This window comes from Topomyia yanbarensis, chromosome 3, assembly GCF_030247195.1.
Source record: "Topomyia yanbarensis strain Yona2022 chromosome 3, ASM3024719v1, whole genome shotgun sequence".
Taxonomy (NCBI): Eukaryota; Metazoa; Arthropoda; class Insecta; order Diptera; family Culicidae; genus Topomyia; species Topomyia yanbarensis.
The window spans coordinates 186420193-186442805 of NC_080672.1; the positions used below are offsets into that span (position 1 = coordinate 186420193).

A 22613-nucleotide genomic window follows, 5' to 3' on the forward strand; every position below is an offset into this window, starting at 1 on the left:
TGCACAACTAAAATGGCGAGTAAAATGTTTCATTCGCTTAAGTGAATTTAATCTAATTGATTTCAAATATAACATGGATTGAGATTAAAACTAAGGACATTTGAAGTAAAATTAAGGACGCTTTCCCAAATCATCGAAATTAAGGACATGTCCTTTAAAATAAGAACGGTTGGTAACCCTAAGTTACGTTACAGACTGAATCAACTGATGTCGAGTTGATATGTCAGAGGATTGCATTGATTATATTTCAGTTTAATAGGCACTATGATTTGATGGGATGCTCATTTCGATGCTGTTCGATCACCTGAAGCAAAAATTGTTGTAGGGATCTGGTGGATTTCATGTTGAAATCCAGAAATTAGCTTCACGCCTCGTGATCGAACAGCATAGAAATGAGCATGCTATCAAATCATAATGCGTATTAAACCGAAATATAATCCTCTGACATATCAACTCGACATCAGTTGATTCAGTCTGTAACGTAACTTCTATTGATAAAAGTCAAGGCAAAGGGATACAGTATGTTTTATTTCATCGTTACTATTATGCGTAAGACATTGTGTAATTGTTTTGAAATAATTCATCTGAACATTCCAACTCGACAACATTTCAGTTCGAATTTCTACATATTAAAGTCTTCCCCCATCCCCCCTCACCCCTCGCTACGCCCTATTGCTCAACTACCTACGCTCATGAAATTGATCTAAGGCTTTTGAATAATTAATTCAAACATACCAATGTGATAGAACTAAAATATATAATGTTATTTCGGAATGCTATATGAAATACTATTGGTACACCCGCAGTGTTGGCAATAAAAATGATTTTTGGCATTTAATTTGATGTATCGAACTTTGAACAGCTATAGCATGGCTTAGAGACATTCTAACACCATACATCCTTCGGCAAAGTTGTTCAGCACATCCTGGACTACACTTCTATCTATTTGTTTATATACTAAAGGAAGAATTGTAGTCTGTAGAATTAAAAATGCAAAAATATAGGTTTTCCCATACTAATCTCCATACAAATTTCAAACGCAATGCGCTACGCCGGGTCAACACCAATCGACCCCAAATTTTGCACAGTTATTTGGGACCCCAAAAGGAACCAAAAAAGTGCTGTGCTGAAAAAACGAACATTTTGCCTCACCCTAATACACACATATATTTTGCGATCTCGGCAAACTGAGTCGAATGTTATATGAGACTCGGCCCTCCGGGCCTCGGTTAGAAAGTCGGTTTTTGGAGCTATGCAACCTTTCTATATGAGAAAGGCAAAAGAATAATATTTAATTAGTTTAATCAGCATGAGTTCAATGTTATCTTCATGTGATTATATTTTGAAATGTTGGTGGAATGGGTATCAAAGTGGAGGGAATGGGGGGTTAGTAGAGTGGGAGTGGAGGATGCGTCAGAAATCCTTCATCTTATTTCGGTATACGGGGTGGATGAAGAAAATGCGGGCGTGAGGGTGGTCCAAGGGGAGGGGAGTGATGAAGGAGGGAGGTGTAAGGGCAAGGCGGGTAGGGGGGGGGGGGGGCGGCGACGCAATAGTCAACTGCATATTTTGCCTTCCATTTGAGACTTGGTTTGAGAAAATCGGTTCAGTCATCACCGAAGAATCGATGTGACTTTAATTCAATGTTCAATATTCCATATTTATTTATTTCCATTTTTCATCTGACCCATCTTGGTCTACATGAAATTTAATGTTGTTGTATGGGAAAAGCCCATTTCAAGGTTCACTTCAGAAGCAGACCTCGAATGCGCGTAAAAACCCATAATCTTTTCGCATGTGTTTTCTACAATAACAATGAACTGACATTACAAATTAACAAAAAACATACAAGGCATTTCAATAACATTACAGAAATATTTTCACATAATCTTATAAGCTAAGTCAATCTCCTAAGTCTATTCTTGAAAACATCACTAGAAACATAAAAATCGAAATGGTCATACACACTATTGAAAACATTACACATCGCCCTTATGGGTTCATTCTGACCGTACTCGGTGCGCTGAAAGTCTAATCTTAAAAAGTTACGTGATCTAAGGTTTCTGGGGGGTACGTTAATGTTGATTTGTGAGAGAATATCTAGGGCATCCATTTGGCCAGTCAATATTTTCCCAACAAATATCGCTCTGGATGTATTTAGCCTTTTTGCCAGAGTTTCCATATCAAGCAGACGACAGTGATCAATGTATGGTGGTAGCTCTGTTGGGTTATGCCACGGCAAAGTTCTAAGAGCAAAGCGGAGGAATCTTGCTTGTACTGCTTCAATTCTGTTAGTCCAAATGCTCGTATAAGGACACCAAATGGCTGCGGAAGCTTTCAGGACAAGTGAAAAATACAATGCCCGCAGACAATATGGATCAGTAAACTCGTTGGCGATTCTTATTATGAAGCCAAGGTTTCTATTTCCCTGTGCTATAACATGAGAGTAATGGTTTCTGAATGTCAGTTGCGAGTCCAGGAGTACACCAAGGTCTCTGATAACTGACACTCTCTCTAGCAATTGGCCGGCGATGTTGTAGCGCTACGAGAATTGGATTTTTTCTGCGCGTGAAAGATATTATAGAGCATTTAGACACACTGGGAGCCAACAAGTTGCGATTACACCAGTTACAGAAAGCATCTAGATGTCGCTGAGGTTCGATGCAGTCCTCTATTGACCGCACAATGAGAAAGAGTTTGAGATCATCAATGTTTCGGATAAATACCCCTCTTACGCCAATCGGACTGAGCCAAAGTGGTTGTTATACCAGTTGCGTCGCATCTGACAATCCATCTCTGGTGAAGTAAACGACTAACAGGAAAGTAGATCAGAAAATCAGTTTTTTTGTAACCCTCTGAAGAGTCAGGAGCACATTAATCAAAAAATATTTATATACACACCATAATTTACATTTATTCTGTTACAATTGCGAATTAAATAATCGGAAACCAAATTGTGAGTAGAAGAACTTATATTAATCTAATTAAAACTATACTGGAGAAATTAAAATTATGTACAGCTTGAGCAGATTCAAGCGGAGAAAGCTTCGACTTTGCTGCGAGAAAATCATCCGAAAATCAATCGTAACAGAAACTCAAGAATTTGCATTCTTGCACGGAGATGCTTCGGAAATCCTTTGTTCGACAGACTCGCTCGCAGACACGAGCTGCAGAGAAACATGCAGCTAACCTCAAAAATGATGGTGATCCACGTGAGGTTTCATCACGGCCATCTTCGGAGGTTAATTTCGTAGCAGATGTGATAGACGATGAGCGAGCGGATGAAAAGGACTGCGGAGCATGCGACGGTCCTAATAATGCAGATAAATACATGGTACAGTGTGATCATTGTTCACGCTGGTACCATTTCCTTTGTGCTGGGGTGAATTATAGAACAGTACATTCCAAGCCATTCTTGTGTGTGCTGTGCGTTCCGCGCCTTCCCGCGCCACCACCAACGTCGGTAACTGGGAGAAGCAGTACGCCCAGCTCTCGAAGAGCACGTGTGGCCCGCGAAATGCAGCGTTTGGAGGAAGAGAGGGTCTTGCAGGAGACAATTCAGCAGGAATTGTTGGCGGCTGAAAAGGCGTTGAACCTGAGAGCAAACCAGGAGAAATTGGAACGCGAGAAGCAGTACATTGCGAGAAAATATCAGTTATTAGACCAACAAGAGGACGCAGACACATCCAGCTTGTTGAGCGTTCGAACGAAGCAGAGCAGTAGAGTGAAAAGTTGGGTTAAAGACCAGAACGCTGCGACGGATATATTGGGCTCCCCCACTGCAGGTGCTGAGATCGATCACACACGAGACGAGCTAATGAACTACCGTGCAATCGTGCCGTGTACCTCCACCCCATTGCAGACGGTAACCCATCCGGCTCACACGAGTACTGAGATTGACGCTAAACATCCGGAATCTAATGTTGGGGGAACAGCCAACACCGAACGGAACGAGACAGTCGGAAGCATAGCAATCGGTGAGGATGAGGACTCCGTGAGGACAGTGGATGTTGATGGCCTAGCCCAAATTCAACGGGTAAATGTACAGCCGTTTGTGGACATACTGAACGATAGTAAGCTCAAGGTTACGCAGTACGGTGCTCGTCCAAAGACCCCATTAACCTTGTATGGCAAGTGGAATATGGAAACCACAGAGTTACGTAAACAACGTGTCCAACAACAAGAAGCGTACGAGAAGGAAATTGAAATGCGACGTAGAAGAGAGTTGGACTTGGTCAAAAAAGTTAACCAACTGATGGAGCACGAAAAACAACAGTACGAATTGCAACGACGACGGGAAGCAGATCTTCTTAGACAACTACGACAGCGAGAAGAAGAAGAAGTGAAGTATAGGGAGTAGAAGAAGTTAGAAGAAAACCAGGGAGAATTACTGCGTCTTCAAAAACTGAAACAATCGTTCATCGACATGCAGATTTCGCTACGGCAGGAGCAGACCGGTGCTGACGAAGGCATTGCGGATAAACCATCGTTACAGGTGATGCCTGAAAGGACCCATGACGGAATGCAACCGCCACGAGAAATGAAAGCAGGTACAGGTAAAACCCCCCTCAGCCAGCTCATTCCCTCGGTAAGTGTACCCAATCTAAGCGCCAAGTCATTGAGTGAAATAAATACCCCACCCTATTCAAATGATCCAGATGAGTATTCAATATTTACTCCAATGGGAGATCGTTTTCAATATTCTTCCCCGATGTATAGACCAATGCCAGTGTTTTCTCCCCCTGTTGCCTCTCAATACGAACCGTTGTCGAACCATCCCCCATACAAGAACTCCATATGAACTGCAGCAACCTCTCGTAGACGTGGGTCCTTCTGTCGTGAACTATGGCTCATCGAGAATCCAGTGTGGACTTACGCCAGAGCAAATTGCGGCAAAACAAGCCTTCTCTAAAGAGCTACCATCGTTTGCTGGCGATCCGGCGGACTGGCCGGTGTTTATCACAAGTTACCAGCAGTCTACTTATGCGTGCGGATATTCGGAATTGGAGAACCTGTTGCGGTTACAGCGGTGTCTCAAGGGTTGTGCCAAGGAAGCGGTCAGTAGTCTTCTTCTACATCCGTCGACGGTTCCCGAGGTGATATCGACATTGCAGATCTTGTATGGTAGGCCTGAACAAATAGTTCACAACCTTATCTCAAAAGTTCGTAGTGCCCCCGCTCCGAGAGCGGACAGATTGGAAACGATAGTCAGCTTTGGTATGATGGTGCGCAACTTATGCGGGCACTTGAAGGCAATTGGATGCTCAAACCATCTGTCAAATCCTACTTTGTTGCAGGAGCTCATTGAAAAATTGCCAGCCACGATAAAACTTAACTGGGCTATTTACCAGCAAAATTGGTGGACTTGAACAGCTTTGGAGATTATATGACGACAATTGCATCTGCTACCAGCAGAGTTGTTACGCCCATGGCAAACTCATCGAAGGCGATCCGTGAAGAGCGACATCGAGGCAAGGAGAAGGCATTCATAAACACTCATGCAGCGGTCGAATGTGATCCCAGGAAGCAAGCAGGTGCATCTCGAGGCGAGCAGTCGTCATTCAAGCAGCCAGCCATACCTTGGAAAAAAGTGGAAGAATCTTGTTCATCATGCGGTGGTGGAGGCCATCAAATAGCGACCTGTGCAACGTTTAAAAAACTGCTTGTCGATGCTCGATGGAAAGAAGTGAAAGAGAAGCAGCTTTGTCGTAGATGTTTGACGGCCCACAAACGTTGGCCATGCCGTGGGGAAATATGTGGTGTGAACGGTTGTCAAAAGCGTCATCATCGATTGCTTCATTATGACCAGCCACCAGTGGAAGCAAAACCGAGTGCAGGTACAACCAATGCTACCGTTACGGTTCATCGTTTGCTTTCGTCATCGACTCTGTTCCGTATGTTGCCAGTAGTGATCTATGGAAATAAAGGGCGAGTGAACACGTTCGCTTTCCTCGACGACGGATCCTCCGTCACCATGGTGGAAAAGTCGATAGCAGATGCACTGGGTCTCGAAGGGAAGGTCGAGGACTTGTGTATCCACTGGACAGGTGGAATTCAAAAAAACCTGTCTACAAAACAAGTGACATTGAGTGTTTCGGCCGATGGTTGTGATCGGCGGTACAAGGCAGGTGAAGTGTATGCGGTCGAGAACTTAGGTTTACCAGAGCAAACAATCAACTTTAACGAAATGGAACAACGTTTCGATTACCTCAAGGGGCTTCCAGTGAAAAGCTTTACAGCTGCAAACCCCGGATTGATCATTGGGGTGAATAATGTTCACTTACTGGCCACCCTGAAACTGCGAGAAGGAGGTATCGGTGAACCGATAGCAACAAAAACGCGCATTGGATGGGCTGTATATGGAAGCCTACGGGGAAACAACAACCGGTTCTCTCACCGTCAGATGCACATCAACGCGAGAACAGCCGATGATGATCTACACGCCTATGTCCAAAAGTTCTTTGGTTTAGAATGTTTGGGGATTACCACTTTGTCGAAAGAGGAGAGTGAGGAACACTCAAGAGCCCGGAGGATTCTGGAGGAAACAACTGCACGTACTGACAGTGGTAGATTTCAAACCGGTCTCCTTTGGAAAAGTGATGTCGTGAATTTTCCAGATAGCACATCTATGGCAGAGAAACGTTTGATTTGTCTCGAGAAGCGGCTTAGCAGAGATCCAGAGCTGTACAACACCGTGCGTCGACAGATAGCTGAGATGAAGGAGAAGGGATACACTCACAAAGCGACTCCAGCAGAATTGAATGAGTTCGACCCGAAACGTTCGTGGTTCCTACCGTTGGGAGTCGTATTAAACCGCAAGAAACCGGGGAAGGTTAGAATTATTTGGGATGCGGCAGCCAGAGTAAATGGTGTATCGTTGAACACGGAGTTGTTGAGCGGTCCAGATTTACTTGCACCATTACTGCGGGTGATGTTTGGATTCCGAGAGCGAGAGGTGGCCATCTGTGGAGACATAATGGAGATGTTCCACCAAATAGCTATTCGAAAGGAAGATCGCAGCGCACAGTTATACAAATGGAGAGACTCGCCGGATTTGCCGATGGATATCATGGTGATGGACGTAGCAATTTTTGGTGCAACTTGTTCTCCTGCACAGTCACAATACGTGAAAAATAAGAATGCTGATGAACATGCCAAAGTCTACCCCAGGGCTGCTCAAGCGATTAAAGGAAGGCATTATGTCGATGACTACCTTGATAGTCTCGACAACCCTGATGAAGCTGTTGAGTTGGCGTTAGAGGTGGCAAAAGTTCATGCCGCTGGTGGGTTCATAATCCGGAACTGGATTTCTAACCAGCGCACCGTGATGGAGCGGATCGGAGAAACCAACCCAACTACTGTGAAGCGATTCGTTGGAGAAGGTGAAGTTGAACGTCTGCTGGGTATAGTCTGGATGCCGGAGGAAGATGTTTATACCTTTTCAGTGAACTACAGTGACAGTATCCGCGCGCTGATTGAAGGTAAAGTAGAGCCCACCAAACGGGAAATGCTGCGGTTGGTGATGAGTATTTACGACCCCATGGGACTGGTGGCGGCGTTTGTCATCCATGGGAAAATCCTTACCCAAGATGTCTGGAGGGCGAGAACTGACTGGGATGAGAAGATCCCCCTGGAAGTGCGCGGTCGATGGAAGCAGTGGTTAACGGTCCTAAGGAAGATGAATCACATTAAAATTCCCCGTTGTTACTTTCCCGGTTACGATCCAGTCAGTTACCGTTCACTACAACTGCATATTTTCGTTGACGCGAGTGAACAAGCCTTCGCAGCGTGTGCTTATTTCCGCATCGTGGACCGGGAACAAGTACGTTGCTGTCTGGTTGCATCGAAAACTAAAGTGGCACCGCTGAAGCCTTTGTCAATCCCTCGCTTGGAGTTAATGGCAGCAGTGATAGGAGTGCGGTTAAGGAAAACAATCGTCGAGAACCATTCAGTAAACATTCAAGAGACGTTCTTTCATAGTGATGCCACGACTATCCTTTCCTGGATCAAGTCTGACCCACGTCGCTATCGGCCATTCGTTGCGTTCCGTATCAGCGAGATATTGACTATGTCAACGGTTACAGAATGGCGATGGGTCCCCACTAAACTCAACGTCGCTGACGAGGCCACCAAATGGGGACGAGGTCCATCGTTCGAACCAGATAGCCGTATCATGATTGGACCTTTGTTCTTGTGTGATGATCAGCAAGAGTGGCCGAAGGATTGCAGAACGACGAAAGAGACGAAGGAGTCGGAGGAAGAACTTAGACCAGCATATGTTCTTAGTCATTTTATAGCGAAACCGTTGCTGAATCTGGAAAATTTTTCGAGATGGGAACGTTTACCGCGGAGTGTTGCGTATATTCACCGTTTTGTTTTCAACTTGAAACAAGGTTGCAACAAGAGACCAGTCGAGAAAGGAGCACTTACGACAGCCGAGTTGCAGAAAGCAGAGCGTACTCTTTGGACGTTAGTACAATCAGACAAATACCCGGACGAAGTTTCGACGTTAAAGCACAACGCTCAAGCCGACAAATCCGAGATGAAACGTTTGGAGAAGACAAGTCCACTTATGAAGCTGACGCCGGTAATGGACGAATACGGGATACTTCGCGTGGATAGTCGTGTCGTTAATAGTGACTTCCTAACATACGATGCCAAATATCCGATAATCCTAGCCAAACAACATGCCATCACTGACTTGTTACTAGAGTGGTATCATCGCAGATTTCGTCATGCGAACAACGAAACCATCGTGAACGAAGTTCGTCAGAGATTTTACGTGCCCGGCTTAAGAGTACAGATTCGTTTAACGAAAAAACGATGTATGTGGTGCCAGGTAAACAATGCCGCCCCTGTACCACCCAAAATGGGACCTTTGCCGCTAGCTAGATTGACACCGTTCAGAAGGGCGTTTACGTATACAGGCATTGACTACTTCGGGCCATACTTGGTCAAGGTTGGACGGTCTGTGGTGAAAAGGTGGGTCGCACTGTTCACTTGCCTGGCAACGCGGGCTATTCACCTGGAAATGGCGAATGATCTATCAACCGACTCATGCAAGAAGGCGATACGAAGATTCATCGCACGCAGAGGGGCCCCAGTGGAGATTTTTTCGGATCGCGGAACCAACTTTATCGGTGCTAACCGAGAATTGATTGCGGAGATTAACAAAATCAACACCGAACTCTGCAGCACCTTTACAGACCACAACACACAGTGGAGATTTAACCCGCCGGCTGCTCCTCACATGGGGGGCTGTTGGGAAAGAATGGTTCGTTCGGTTAAGGTCGCTTTGGGTGCATTGCCATTTGAACGGAAGCTCGATGAAGAAGCATTGGCAACACTACTAGCTGAAGCCGAGTGCATGATCAATTCACGCCCATTGACCTTCGTTCCCATCGCGAGCGATACTCATGAATCACTGACGCCAAATCATTTTGTGATGTTGAACTCAACTGGGGTAAAACAGCCAGAGAAGACACCTGTGGACGAGGGCATGGCACTGAGGGGGAGTTGGAATCAAATCCAACATACACTGGACATTTTTTGGCGGCGCTGGTTGAGGGAGTACCAGCCTATGATAGCTAGACGAACCAAATGGTTTAATGACGTTCGTCCGATCAGAGAGGGCGACTTGGTGGTGTTCGCGAATGAGGGAGTGAGAAACCGTTGGCTTAGAGGTCGAGTGGTAAAGACTTATCCGGGTAGAGACGGCACACCACGTCGGGCTGACGTGCGCGATTCTGACGGTACGGTGAGGCGTGATCGACCTGTAGCTAAACTGGCCTTGCTGGATGTCCGTACCGGAGGTGACGTTGAACCGGAAGTTCTAGCGACACGTGGGGGAGGATGTTGCGGATAAATACCCCTCGTACGCCAATCGGACTGAGCCAAAGTGGTTGTTATACCAGTTGCGTCGCATCTGACTATCCATCTCTGGTGAAGTAAACGACTAACAGGAAAGTAGATCAGAAAATCAGTTTTTTTGTAACCCTCTGAAGAGTCAGGAGCACATTAATCAAAAAATATTTATATACACACCATAATTTACATTTATTCTGTTACAATTGCGAATTAAATAATCGGAAACCAAATTGTGAGTAGAAGAACTTATATTAATCTAATTAAAACTATACTGGAGAAATTAAAATTATTTACAGCTTGAGCAGATTCAAGCGGAGAAAGCTTCGACTTTGCTGCGAGAAAATCATCCGAAAATCAATCGTAACAATCAGCATATATGAGTTTGCACCCTGGGGGTATAACACAGCAGACGTCGTTGAAGAATAAAGAAAAAAGCAACGGTCCGAGATTGCTCCCTTGAGGTACACCCGACAAGTTGATGAAGCTATATGACACGTTACTTCCTAATTTCACAGACAGAGAACGATCTACGAGATATGATTTAACCCATCCTGTAAAATTTGATGGAGCACCCAGTCGCTCGATCTTTGCCAGAAGAAGAAAGTGGTCTACACGATCGAAGGCAGCTTTAAGATCAGTGTGTATAGTGTCTACTTGTGATCCATCTTCGATGTTTTTAATACAGTACGATGTAAATTGGGCTAGATTGGTGGTTGTTGACCTGCCTGCAAAAAAAACCATGTTGGTCCTTCGATATGTATGCTTTGGTCTCACGAAAGAGCATATTTCCTACTAAGATCTCAAACAACTTTGATCCAGCGCAGAGCGAGGTTATACCACGATAGTTCGCAACATTTTGCTTATCACCTTTTTTAAAAACGGGAAACATTACTGATTTTTTCCAACACACGGGAAACACTGATTGCGACAGTGATTGGTTGAAGATTAGTCGTAAAGGTGTACACAATGCTTTTGCGCATTTTTTCAGTATAATGGAAGGAATCCCATCTGGCCCCACCGATGTAGAGGACTTTAACTTGCTTATGGCAGCCATAATGTCTTTGTCAGTAAATTGAATGTTTCCATAATTGATTACATCGCCAGGGACATCTTGAAGGCCACAGTCCACCTGAGTTGAGCTAGCCGATTCATTTTTAAACACACTCGAGAAATATTTTGCGAACAAATTACAGATACCGCTGGGAGTATTGGACGCTTCACCTGCGAGGAACATACTGGAAGGAAACCCATTTTCTTTACGTTTCCCATTTACAAAGGACCAAAACTGTTTTGGGTTTCGTTTTAGGTTCGATTGGGTTTGTGCTACGTGTCTTGAGTAGAGAAAGCGTGGAATATGCCCGGAATTCCGGACTTCCGGAATCGTCGATAGTGGACAATATATTCAAAGAATGTTTGATTGGCAATCAGTGATCTAGATCTGCGATTAGAAGTAATTTGGTGACCATTTCAATAGTTTTTAGCCTGTGAGGTACTACGATTGTACCGATTTATATGGGAAATTCCAGTGTATCCTTACTAACACCCCTGTAACTCCGGAAGCAAGAGTCAGAACCGAATGAAATTCAGCAGCAGTCAATGGTATTACTGTATCTTTCATTTGAAATTAAGTTTGTAAAAATCGGTAGAGAATTCGTTGGGGAATGGGTGTGATATTAGCTTAGGAACTTGGCGGGTTCCCCGGGGGCGTCATGAACCGTCATAGGAGGCCAATGTGGTCAAAGCTGCTTTAATTGATCATTAGTGATCCAGACCCGCAAACTAGAGTAATGTTACATCAATTTTAATATGTTGTACATCATTTGAACATCATGGTGGTACCAGTTTATATGGGAATTTGCTGTGTGACCGCACTCTTCAACCCGTAACTCCGGAACCGGAAGTCGCATCAACTAAAAATTCAATAGCAGCTTATGGGAGCGTTATACCTTTCAGATGAAATTAAGTTTGCGAAAATCGGTTCCGCCATCTCTGAGAAAATTGTGTGAGTTTAAATGACACACACACATACATACACACACATACATACACACACATACATACACACAGACATTTGCCGATCTCGACGAACTGTATCGAATGGTGTATGACACTCGGTCCTCCGGGCCTCGGTTAAAAAGTCGATTTTTACAGTGATTGCATAGCCTTTCTTTATATGAGAAAGGCAAAACCGACTTTTTAACCGAGGCCCGGAGGGCCGAGTGTCATACACCATTCGATTCAGTTCGTCTAGATCGGCAAATGTCTGTGTGTGTATGTATGTGTGTGTATGTGTGTAAGTCATTTAAAATCACACAATTTTCTCAGAGATATAACGCTCCCATAAGCTGCTATTGAATTTTTAGCTGATCCGACTTCCGGTTCCGGAGTTACGGGTTGAAGAGTGCGGTCACACAGCAAATTCCCATATAAATTGGTACCACCATGATGTTCAAATGATGTAAAATATAATAAAATTGATGCAACATTACTCTAGTTTGCGAGTCTGGATCACTAATGATTAATCAAAGCTGCTTTGACCACATTGACCACCTATGACGGTTCATGACGCCCCCGGGGAACCCGCCAAGTTCCTAAGCTAATATCACACCCATTCCCCAACGAATTCTCTACCGTTCCGCCATCTCTGAGAAAATTGTGTGAGTTTAAATGACACACACACACATACACACACATACATACACACAGACATTTGCCGATCTCGACGAACTGAATCGAATGGTGTATGACACTCGGCCCTCCGGGCCTCGGTTAAAAAGTCGATTTTTACAGTGATTGCATAGCCTTTCTTTATATAAGAAAGGCAAAACCGACTTTTCAACCGAGGCTTGGAGGGCCGAGTGTCATACACCATTCGATTCAGTTCGTCTAGATCGGCAAATGTCTGTGTGTATGTATGTGTGTGTATGTGTGTGTATGTGTGTATGTCATTTAAAATCACACAATTTTCCCAGAGATATAACGCTCCCATAAGCTGCTATTGAATTTTTAGCTGATGCGACTTCCGGTTCCGGAGTTACGGGTTGAAGAGTGCGGTCACACAGCAAATCCCCATATAAATTGGTACCACCATGATGTTCAAATGATGTAAAATATATTAAAATTGATGCAACATTACTCTAGTTTGCGAGTCTGGATCACTAATGATCAATCAAAGCTGTTTTGACCACATTGGCCACCTATGACGGTTCATGACGCCCCCGGGGAACCCGCCAAGTTCCTAAGCTAATATCACACCCATTCCCCAACGAATTCTCTACCGATTTTTACAAACTTGATTTCAAATGAAAGATACAGTAATACCATTGACTGCTGCTGAATTTCATTCGGTTCTGACTCTTGCTTCCGGAGTTACAGGGGTGTTAGTAAGGATACACTTGAATTTCCTATATAAATCGGTACAATCGTAATACCTCAGAGGCTAAAAACTATTGAAATGGTCACCAAATTACTTCTAATCGCAGATCTGGATAACTGATTGCCAATCAAACATTCATTGAATATATTGTCCACTATCGACAATTCCCGAAGTCCGGAATTCTGGGCATATTCTACAATTAAAGTCACATCGGTTCTTCAGTGATGACTGAACCGATTTTCTCAAACCAAGTCTCAAATGGAAGGCAAAATATACAGTTGAGTATTCCGTCGCCGCCCCCCCCCGCCTTGCCCTTACACCTCCTTCCTTCATCACTCCCCTCCCCTTGGACCACCCTCACGCCCGCATTTCCTTCATCCACCCCGTATACCGAAATAAGATGAAGGATTTCTGACGCATCCTCCACTCCCACTCTACTAACCCCCCATTCCCTCCACTTTGAAACCCATTCCACCAACATTTCAAAATATAATCACATGAAGATAACATTGAACTCATGCTGATTAAACCAATTAAATATTATTCTTTTGCCTTTCTCATATAGAAAGGTTATGCAATTGCTCCAAAAACCGACTTTCTCACCGAGGCCCGGAGGGCCGAGTCTCATATAACATTCGACTCAGTTCGCCGAGATCGCAAAATATCCGTGTGTATATATGTGTGTTTGTATGTGTGTATGTATGTATGTACGTATGTATGTATGTATGTATGTAAGTATGTATGTATATATGTATGTGTGTGTATGTGCGGATTTGTTAACAAAAGGTCCACATCGGTTACTCGGAGATGGCTGAACCGATTTTTACAAACTAAGATTCAAATGAAAGGTATTATATTCCCATAGGTTGCTATTGAACTTCATTTTCAACAGAGATCTTGTTCCGGATTACGAGTTCAAGAGTATGGTTACAAAACAAAATTTGTTGATTTGTCCACATCGGTTTCTCGGAATTTTCTGAACCGATTTTGACAAACTTGATTTTAATTGAAAGGTCCATCAGCTGCTGTTGAATTTTCTGTGGATCCGAGTTCTGGTTCCTGAATTACAGTGTGATACGTACGATCACGCAGCAAATCCCGATTCTAACGAATTCTGCGATGAATATAAAAAGGTGAATTTTTTCCAAAATGTAAACACAACTGTTGAATTTGTAAATCTAGGTCACCAACAGTCATTCAAAGTCTCTTTGGCCACACTGGCCACCATCGACGGATCCGGAAGCATCCAAATTCAGAATAATGGTTATATTGGTTTCTCGAAAATGACTACAACGATTTGATCAACTTAGTCTCAAATGAAAGGTGTTGCATCCCCGGAAACTGATATTAAATTCCATCTCTATCCGACTTCCGGCTCCGGAGTTACGGGTTGTGGAGTGCGATCACATAGAAAACTCCGATTCAAACCGATAACACGATGAATGCAAAAAGGTGCTCTTATATATACTTACCAAGTGTAATAAGAATGAAAGACATTTCCATAATGTTATATTGTACGAACCAGCTATTAAATCATATTTTGTAGAAATGAGAAAGGCACAATTGCACCTCTAGGTGGATTAAAACAGGTTTTTTGTTCCAGCCAAGTGCATCGTGAATTTTATACTTGAGTGAAAAGAAATGCCTGTTCAGCCATAGTTGTCCGCATGAGTAGTTGATAGTATTTCGGAGCGGATATCGTCGTTCCTGTTGCTGCTGATTGCTGTCGTTTGCCAGGCGTGGCGAAACCATTTGGTGCCGAAACCCGGGACTGCCAGGTCCCATTTATCGATATCGACCGTCTGGAGAATTAGCGTGGATCGGCTGCGAACAATAGCGGATCATCACTGAAGGTCATCGCCGCTATCTTACCACCTTACGAAATCACCAGTCGGATTACTCGCTGCATTGACAGCATTTATCGGCCTGGAAGACGACTCAAACGCAGGAAAGTCACCGGTGTGGGCATTAGAAGGCAAGGAGCGCAGGTTAATACAAGCAAGCCCAGGTAACGCTAACCGGAGTCAAAATGTGAGTGGACAACCATTTTCTTTTAGTATTATTGAATAAATTGTTCTCGCGCGTGTTCTTGATCTTGGGTCCATTGTGCAAATTTGGCTTGCCAAGATGGTGACTAAGCACACCAAGAAAGACAAAAAGCTCCTTCTGAAAAAGAACAATATTATCGGTTCCGCTCAGTTGATCAAGGAGTACAACGAGAATTACGTGTTTGATCGCGATTTCCCTCAACTCAAGTTCCGTATTGAGAAATTAGATGGTCTGTGGGATAAGTTTAACGAAGTGCAAGCCGAAATTGAGCTCGAGCATGAACTCTCGGAGGAACTCGCAGCCGAACGGGTTAGATCAATATTTCGAATTGAAAGGATCGTTAGCCACAAAACTTGCGATCGTGGCCGAAATGAACGAGCGAGTACCCGGCATTCCTGGCGCTCCACCTGCACATGTTCCTTTTGTCCGCCTTCCTGAATTGAAAATTCCAGATTTCAGCGAAGATTACGATGAGTGGATGAATTTCCACGATCTATTCAGCACTCTTATTCATACCAACGGCCAGCTTTCTGCCGTGCAAAAATTTCAATATTTAAAAACTGTGTTAAAAGGTGATGCGTTGCGCCTTGTGCAATCACTGGCAGTCTCTGCGGCAAATTACGCCATAGCGTGGGATTTGATATAGAAGCGTTTTGATAATAAAAACTTTCTTCGGCTTTACTCTCCACTCCATCGATTCGCAAAGAATCATCGTCTGCATTGAGCACTCTTGCCGATGAATTCGACAAGCACGTGAGCGTGCTGAATAAATTGGAAGACCCCAAGGAACATTGGAATTCTTTTCTGATTGAATTGCTCAGTAGCACGCTAGATCCAACAACGCAAAAGGAGTGGGAAAATTCGTTGGAGGACGAAGTGCGACCGATGTATGCGAACCTAATGACCTTCATACAAAAACGTTCACGAACTTTACAGTCGATTACGCTCTCCCAACCTTCATCGCCGACTCATAAACTTGAATCGAAGTAAGAGTCGAAACTGTCCCGTACAAGAACCTCCTTGTACCACTCTGCGTACAGCGATAATATCCCAAAGTGCATTCTTTGCAAACACTCGCACATATTATCACAGTGTGATGAATTCAAGAAGCTAGTTCCACAAAAACGCTTCGAATCAGCCAAAAGACAAGGCCTTTGTTTAAATTGCTTAAGATCCTCACACTTGATGAAAATTGCTCAGCCGGTTCCTGTCGGACGTGCAATAAACGCCGCCACACTTTATTACATTTGAGTTCACAATCGCCTGCCAGTACAGAGGGCCATGATAAGTCTATGGCAGCACAAGTCGGCCAATGTCAGCTATCCTCACGATCGGCCGCGGTCGTCGAAACGCCGTTGTCGGTGCCATGCATTGCCACTCAATGTCATGGGATCCATCGGAATAATGGATCTGCCCCGTCGCCGTCGGAAGGGCCAATTGATCGATCGTCTGCGTCCGTTCCGTCGCCGGTTACGCAAGTAATACCGTCAATCGTGGCGCATAGCTCCTCGCAAGTGACAAATTGTCAAACCGTCACTTCCCAACAATCGCTCGTATCGAAAGCATGTGAATCATCTATATTCATGCTTACTGCCTACGTCAAAGTCAAGAACGTTAATGGCAGTCACTTTTTCGCTCGCGCCTTACTAGATTGTGCATCTGAAGCAAATGTCGTAACCAACGGTCTCGCTCAACAGCTTTGTTCAAAGCGTTTACCAGCCAGTATCGAAGTGTACGGGATAAGTCAATCAGTCAAACAAGTGAAGCACAAAACCAACATCGTTGTGTCATCACGTAATGGATTGTACACAAACACCATGGAATTTCTTATTCTACCAAAACCGCTGCCAATGTGGATATTGTGAAATGGGTCATACCCCGCCACCTCCCTCTTGCTGATCCTAAATTTAATATCGCTCATGATATCGACCTAATCATCGGGAGTAAGAATTTCTTCTCAATCCTAGAGAACGATCAAATCTTCCTCGGTGCTGGTATGCCAGTACTGCGCAAGACAGTATTTGGTTACGTCGTCGCTGGTGAAGCTGGTGAACAAATTTCTCCCTCTGTGAGCTGTAACTTTTGCTCGATCGACAACCTGGAGTCGATGGTTCACAAATTCTGGTAGGTGGAAAACTTCGAAAAGGGCAAGGCGCTCTCACTGGAGGGACAATACTGCGAGAATCACTTTCGTAAAACACATTTTAGAGCCTCTGACGGTCGGTTCGTGGTTCGTTTTCCGATTCGTGAGGAAATGCTTGACTCGTTGGGAGAATCGTTTAAAATCGCTGAGCGTAGATTCTCATCAATCGAGTGGAAGCTGTCGTCTGATCCACAACTACATGTACAGTATACAAACTTCTTGAACGAGTATTTATCGCTGGGGCATATGGAGATAATTAAACCTGATTTCTCCCCGTCCACAGCACACTTTTATCTTCCGCATCATGCGATTCAGCGACCTGACAGCAATACCACAAAGATACGCGTGGTGTTCGACGCATAATGTCGAAGCAGCTACAACATCTCGCTGAATGATTTGTTTTATATTGGCCCCACCGTACAACCACCCCTCATTTCTACTCCCGTCAACTTTCGTCTTCCTAGGTATGCCGTAACTGCTGATGCCAAAAAAATGTATCGGCAGATTTGGATTCACCCAGACGACTACTTATTGCAACTGATTCTCTTTCGGAACAATCCTTCTGAGGAATTAAAAACTTATTGTTTAAAGACTGTAGCATACGGGACGCCACAAGCGTTCTCACCCAGCTGGCTGAAGATTAGGCAGCCAATTATCCACTAACAGCTTCCAGGGCAAGAAAATATTTCTACATATATGATTACCTGTCAGGAGACGACGACGACCAACGTTTGATGGAAACAAATCAAAAAATAGTAGCTCTTCTTCGTTCTAGCGGATTCAATATGCGGAAATGGGGAGGTAATAGCCCAACTGTTCTCTCCCACATTCCCGAATCACTTCGAGACGCTCGGACTGAGCTTGATATCGGTCAATCGGGTTCGGTTAAAGCTCTCGGCCTTTTTTGGCATCCACAGTTAGATGAGTTCAGATTTAAAGTTCCATAGTTTTCTTCATCGGAGCCGATAACGAAGCGTCTGGTACTTTTGGATATGTCACGCCTTTTGATCCCATGGGCTTAGTGGGGGCAGCCATCGTTAGCGCAAAAATCATTTTGCAAGCACTGTGGTTTCAGAAGTTTAATTGGAACGAGGTTCTACCGAATGAGTATCAAAAATGGTGGACACACTTTCGGGGTGAAATTGCAGCTCTTTCAAACTACCTGCGAATACCACGGCGTATTTTAATCAACAACTATCGAACCGTCGAGTTTCACGTTTTTTCGGATGCATCCGACGATGCTTATGGTTGCTGCATTTATGCGAAAAGCATCAACTCTAGTGGTGAACAACAATGCAATCTGGTGATGGCCAAATCTAGAGTCAATCCTTTACGTAAGCTGTCCACCCCTCGTCTCGAGCTGTGCGCTGCGGTACTCGGCGCTCAATTGGCGGATTTCGTATTAGATTCCACAAATTGAAAATTCCAGTTGTGTTCTGGACCGATTCATCTATCGTGCTCCATTGGATTGCGTCGTCTTCGTCGACCTGGAAGGTGTTTGTATCTAATCGGATTGCCGAGATTCATCGACTGACGGGAGGAAGCATGTGGCGTCACGTCCCAACAGAATTAAATCCAGCGGAAAAAATTTCGAGGGGAGTCTCTCCATCGCTATTAAAGGACGATTCTCTCTGGTGGCAGGGACCGCCTTATATTCAGCTTAACTCTGACACGCGGCCAGAAAATTACATCAAACTATCACCTCTACATGTAGCTGCACGAGAAGCCGAATCACGACAAATTGCTTCAGCGGTAGTCGCAATTAATGATGCGGTTGAATTCATCGAACAGCATTCTTCGCTTTTCCATTTGCAACGCAAGGTGGCTTGGCTGAGGCGATTCATCAAAAATTGTAGAATTAAACTTTCTTAAGACCGTCTGCTCTGTCCACTTTCGTATATCGTACTAGATAATGCACTCAAAAGCCTCATGAAACAAACACAATTGAAACATTTTTCGGAGGAAATAAAATTTCTCCAGAGGAACGAGGGTCCAGATTGCAAAACGATTACATTCAAATCGCAGCTGAAGGCTCTACACCTGTTTGTGGATGCTGATGGTTTGCTGCGAATTACTTGCCGGTTGCAGCATCTCAACATACCGTACGACACAAGGCACCCGTTAGTGCTGCCTTCAGGGGCCCATTTGACAGATTTCATCGTTAGAGTTAGAACTTTGCATGCAGGGCCACAGCTTCTTCTATCGACATTACGTCAACGCTACTGGCGAATCCGAGGTCGCAACATCGCCAAAAGGGTCGTTCGGGAGTGCATCACCTGTTTTCGCTGCAATCCACGGAGCATTTCTCAAGTCATGGGACCATTGTCAGCAGTGCGAGTCACGCCATCGCGCGCGTTTACCCGCTGTGGCGTCGATTATTGTGGGTCGTTTTTCGTGTCGATTCCGAACCGTCGTGGTCCGTCGGTCAAGATACACGTCGCGATCTTCGTATGTATGTCGACGAAAGCGGTACACATCGACATTGTGTATAACCTCACGTCCGACGCGTTCATTAACGTACTGAAACGTCTCGTCGGGCGTCGCGGTCACGTGACCGACATATACTGCGACAACGCCCGAACGTTTGTCGGAGCGAACCGGATGCTCGATGAAAATCATCGACAGTTCAATGCGATGCACCAATCGCATGGACTGAATACATTCTGTGCAGAATCAGGAATCATCTTCCACTTCAATCCTGCTCGCTCACCTCACTTCGGTGGCCTCTGGGAGGCCTCCGTGAAAACCTTCAAGTACCACCAGTATCGTGTAATGAAGGATCACGTAATCAACACGGACGATTTCAACACCCTAATTGTCCAGATCGAGGGAATAATGAACTCTCGTCCATTACGTCCCTTGTCGGCTGACCCATCAAACGTTGTCGCCCTTACTCCGGGGCATTTGCTCGTCGGAGAATCCTTATACTCTCTCCCCGAACCCGATTTATCCGAGATTTCAAATAACCGTCTCAATTCTTTCCAGAAGATGCAGCGGGGGTTACAGCATTTTTGGAAGGCTTGGTTACGCGATTATGTGACGCAATTACAGGACCGCAAGAAGTGGCCATTGATCCTCCCAGACGTCGCGATTGGGACGCTAGTACTACTAAAGGAAGGTGGTGCTCCACCTATGCGATGGAATCTCGGTCGTATAGACCAGGTGTTTCCCGGCATGGACGGACGTGTCCGAGTGATTCAGGTCCGAACTGCTACTGGAACATATCGACGGGCAATCACCGAAGTGTGCCCGCTTCCCATCGAAGGTCAAGGCACTGCATCGAACTTACAGCAAGTCACCCACTGAGCATAGAGACGCTTGGTGTTTAGTTGAAAGTGACCTTTCAACGGGGCCCGGCATGTTGACGATCATTGTATCCAGCATTTAAATTATAAGAAATTAAATTTTTTTTATTAGATTACCCCATTTAAACTCGTGAACTGTAACTCACACTCTTTATAATTTACTACGATCGAACCGAACGATACGAGACCACTCGCGAGACAAGATTAGGATCTCTTTTTCCGATTGATCACCGATCGTGGTTTTGTGCGATTGTGCTGAGAGTAGTTGCCTTTCTCATATAAAGAAAGGCTATGCAATCACTGTAAAAATCGACTTTTCAACCTAGGCCCGGAGGGCCGAGTTTCATACCATTCACACCATTCGATTCAGTTCGTCGAGATCGGCAAATGTCTGTGTGTGTATGTATGTGTGTGTATGTGTGTGTGTGTGTCATTTAAACTCACACAATTTTCTCAGAGATGGCTGAACCGATTTTCGCAAACTTAGTTTCATCTGAAAGGTATAACGCTCCCATAAGCTGCTATTGAATTTTTAGTTGATGCGACTTCCGGTTCTGGAGTTACGGGTTGAAGAGTGCGGTCACACAGCAAATTCCCATATAAACTGGTACCACCATGATGTTCAAATAATGTAAAACATATTAAAATAGATGTAACATTACTCTAGTTTGCGGGTCTGGATCACTAATGATCAATTAAAGCAGCTTTGACCACATTGGCCACCTATGATGGTTCATGACGCCCCCGGGGAACCCGCCAAGTTCCAAAGGTAATATCACACCCATTCCCCAGCGAATTCTCTACCGATTTTTACAAACTTGATTTCAAATGAAAGATACAGTAATACCATTGACAGCTGCTGAATTTCATTCGGTTCTGACTCTTGCTTCCGGAGTTACAGGGGTGTTAGTAAGGATACACTTGAATTTCCTATATAAATCGGTACAATCGTAATACCTCAGAGGCTAAAAACCCATGAAATGGTCACCAAATTACTTCTAATCGCAGATCTAGATCACTGATTGCCAATCAAACATTCTTTGAATATATTGTCCACTATCGACGATTCCGGAATTCCGGGCATATTCCACAATTAAAGTCACATCGGTTCTTTGGTGATGATTGAACCGATTTTCTCAAACCAAGTCTCAAATTGAAGGCAAAATATGCAGTTGAGCATTGCGTCGCCACCCCTCCCCCCGGCCTTGCCCTTACACCTCCCTCCTTCATCACTCCCCTCCCCTTGGACCACCCTCACGCCCGTATTTCCTTCATCCACCCCGTATACCGAAATAAGATGAAGGATTTCTGACGCATGGAGTGGAGGCACTCCCACTCTACTAACCCCCCATTCCCTCCACTTTCAAACCCATTCCATCAACAATTCAAAATATAATCACATGAAGATAACATTGAACTCATGCTGATTAAGCTAATTAAATATTATTCTTTTGCCTTTCTCATATTGAAAGGTTATGCAATTGCTCCGAAAACCGACTTTCTAACTGAGGCCCGGAGGGCCGAGTCTCGTATAATATTCAACTCAGTTCGCCGAGATCGCAAAATATCTGTGTGTATGTATGTATGTATGTGTGTATGTGCGGATTTGTTAACAAAATGTCCACATCGGTTTCTCGGAGATGGCTGAACCGATTTTTACAAACTAAGATTCAAATGAAAGGTATAATATTCCCATAGGTTGCTATTGAATTTCATTTTCAACCGACATCTTGTTCCGGATTACGAGTTGAAGAGTATGGTTACAAAACAAAATTTGTTGATTTGTCCACATCGGTTTCTCGGAATTTTCTGAACCGATTTTGACAAACTTGATTTTAAATGAAAGGTCCATCAGCTGCTGTTGAATTTTGTG

The 22613-nt window shown here is 44.3% G+C and overlaps 3 protein-coding genes across 23 annotated transcripts in view; all 3 read left to right on the forward strand.

Moving 5' to 3' along the window:
* Positions 1-22613, forward strand: part of LOC131691078 (metabotropic glutamate receptor 8) — a 1433400-nt gene that overhangs the window by 561541 nt on the left and 849246 nt on the right. The window lies entirely within an intron of this gene.
* On the forward strand, positions 1938-4774 carry LOC131691088 (uncharacterized). Its single transcript, XM_058977289.1, has 2 exons — positions 1938-2956; positions 3021-4774. Exon 2 carries the CDS (start codon positions 3122-3124, stop codon positions 4358-4360), a length of 1239 nt encoding a protein of 412 aa, XP_058833272.1. The 5' UTR covers positions 1938-2956; positions 3021-3121; the 3' UTR covers positions 4361-4774.
* LOC131691086 (uncharacterized) lies at positions 7995-10183 on the forward strand. The gene is made up of 2 exons (XM_058977287.1): positions 7995-10099; positions 10164-10183. Exon 1 carries the CDS (start codon positions 8069-8071, stop codon positions 9863-9865), a length of 1797 nt encoding a protein of 598 aa, XP_058833270.1. The 5' UTR covers positions 7995-8068; the 3' UTR covers positions 9866-10099; positions 10164-10183.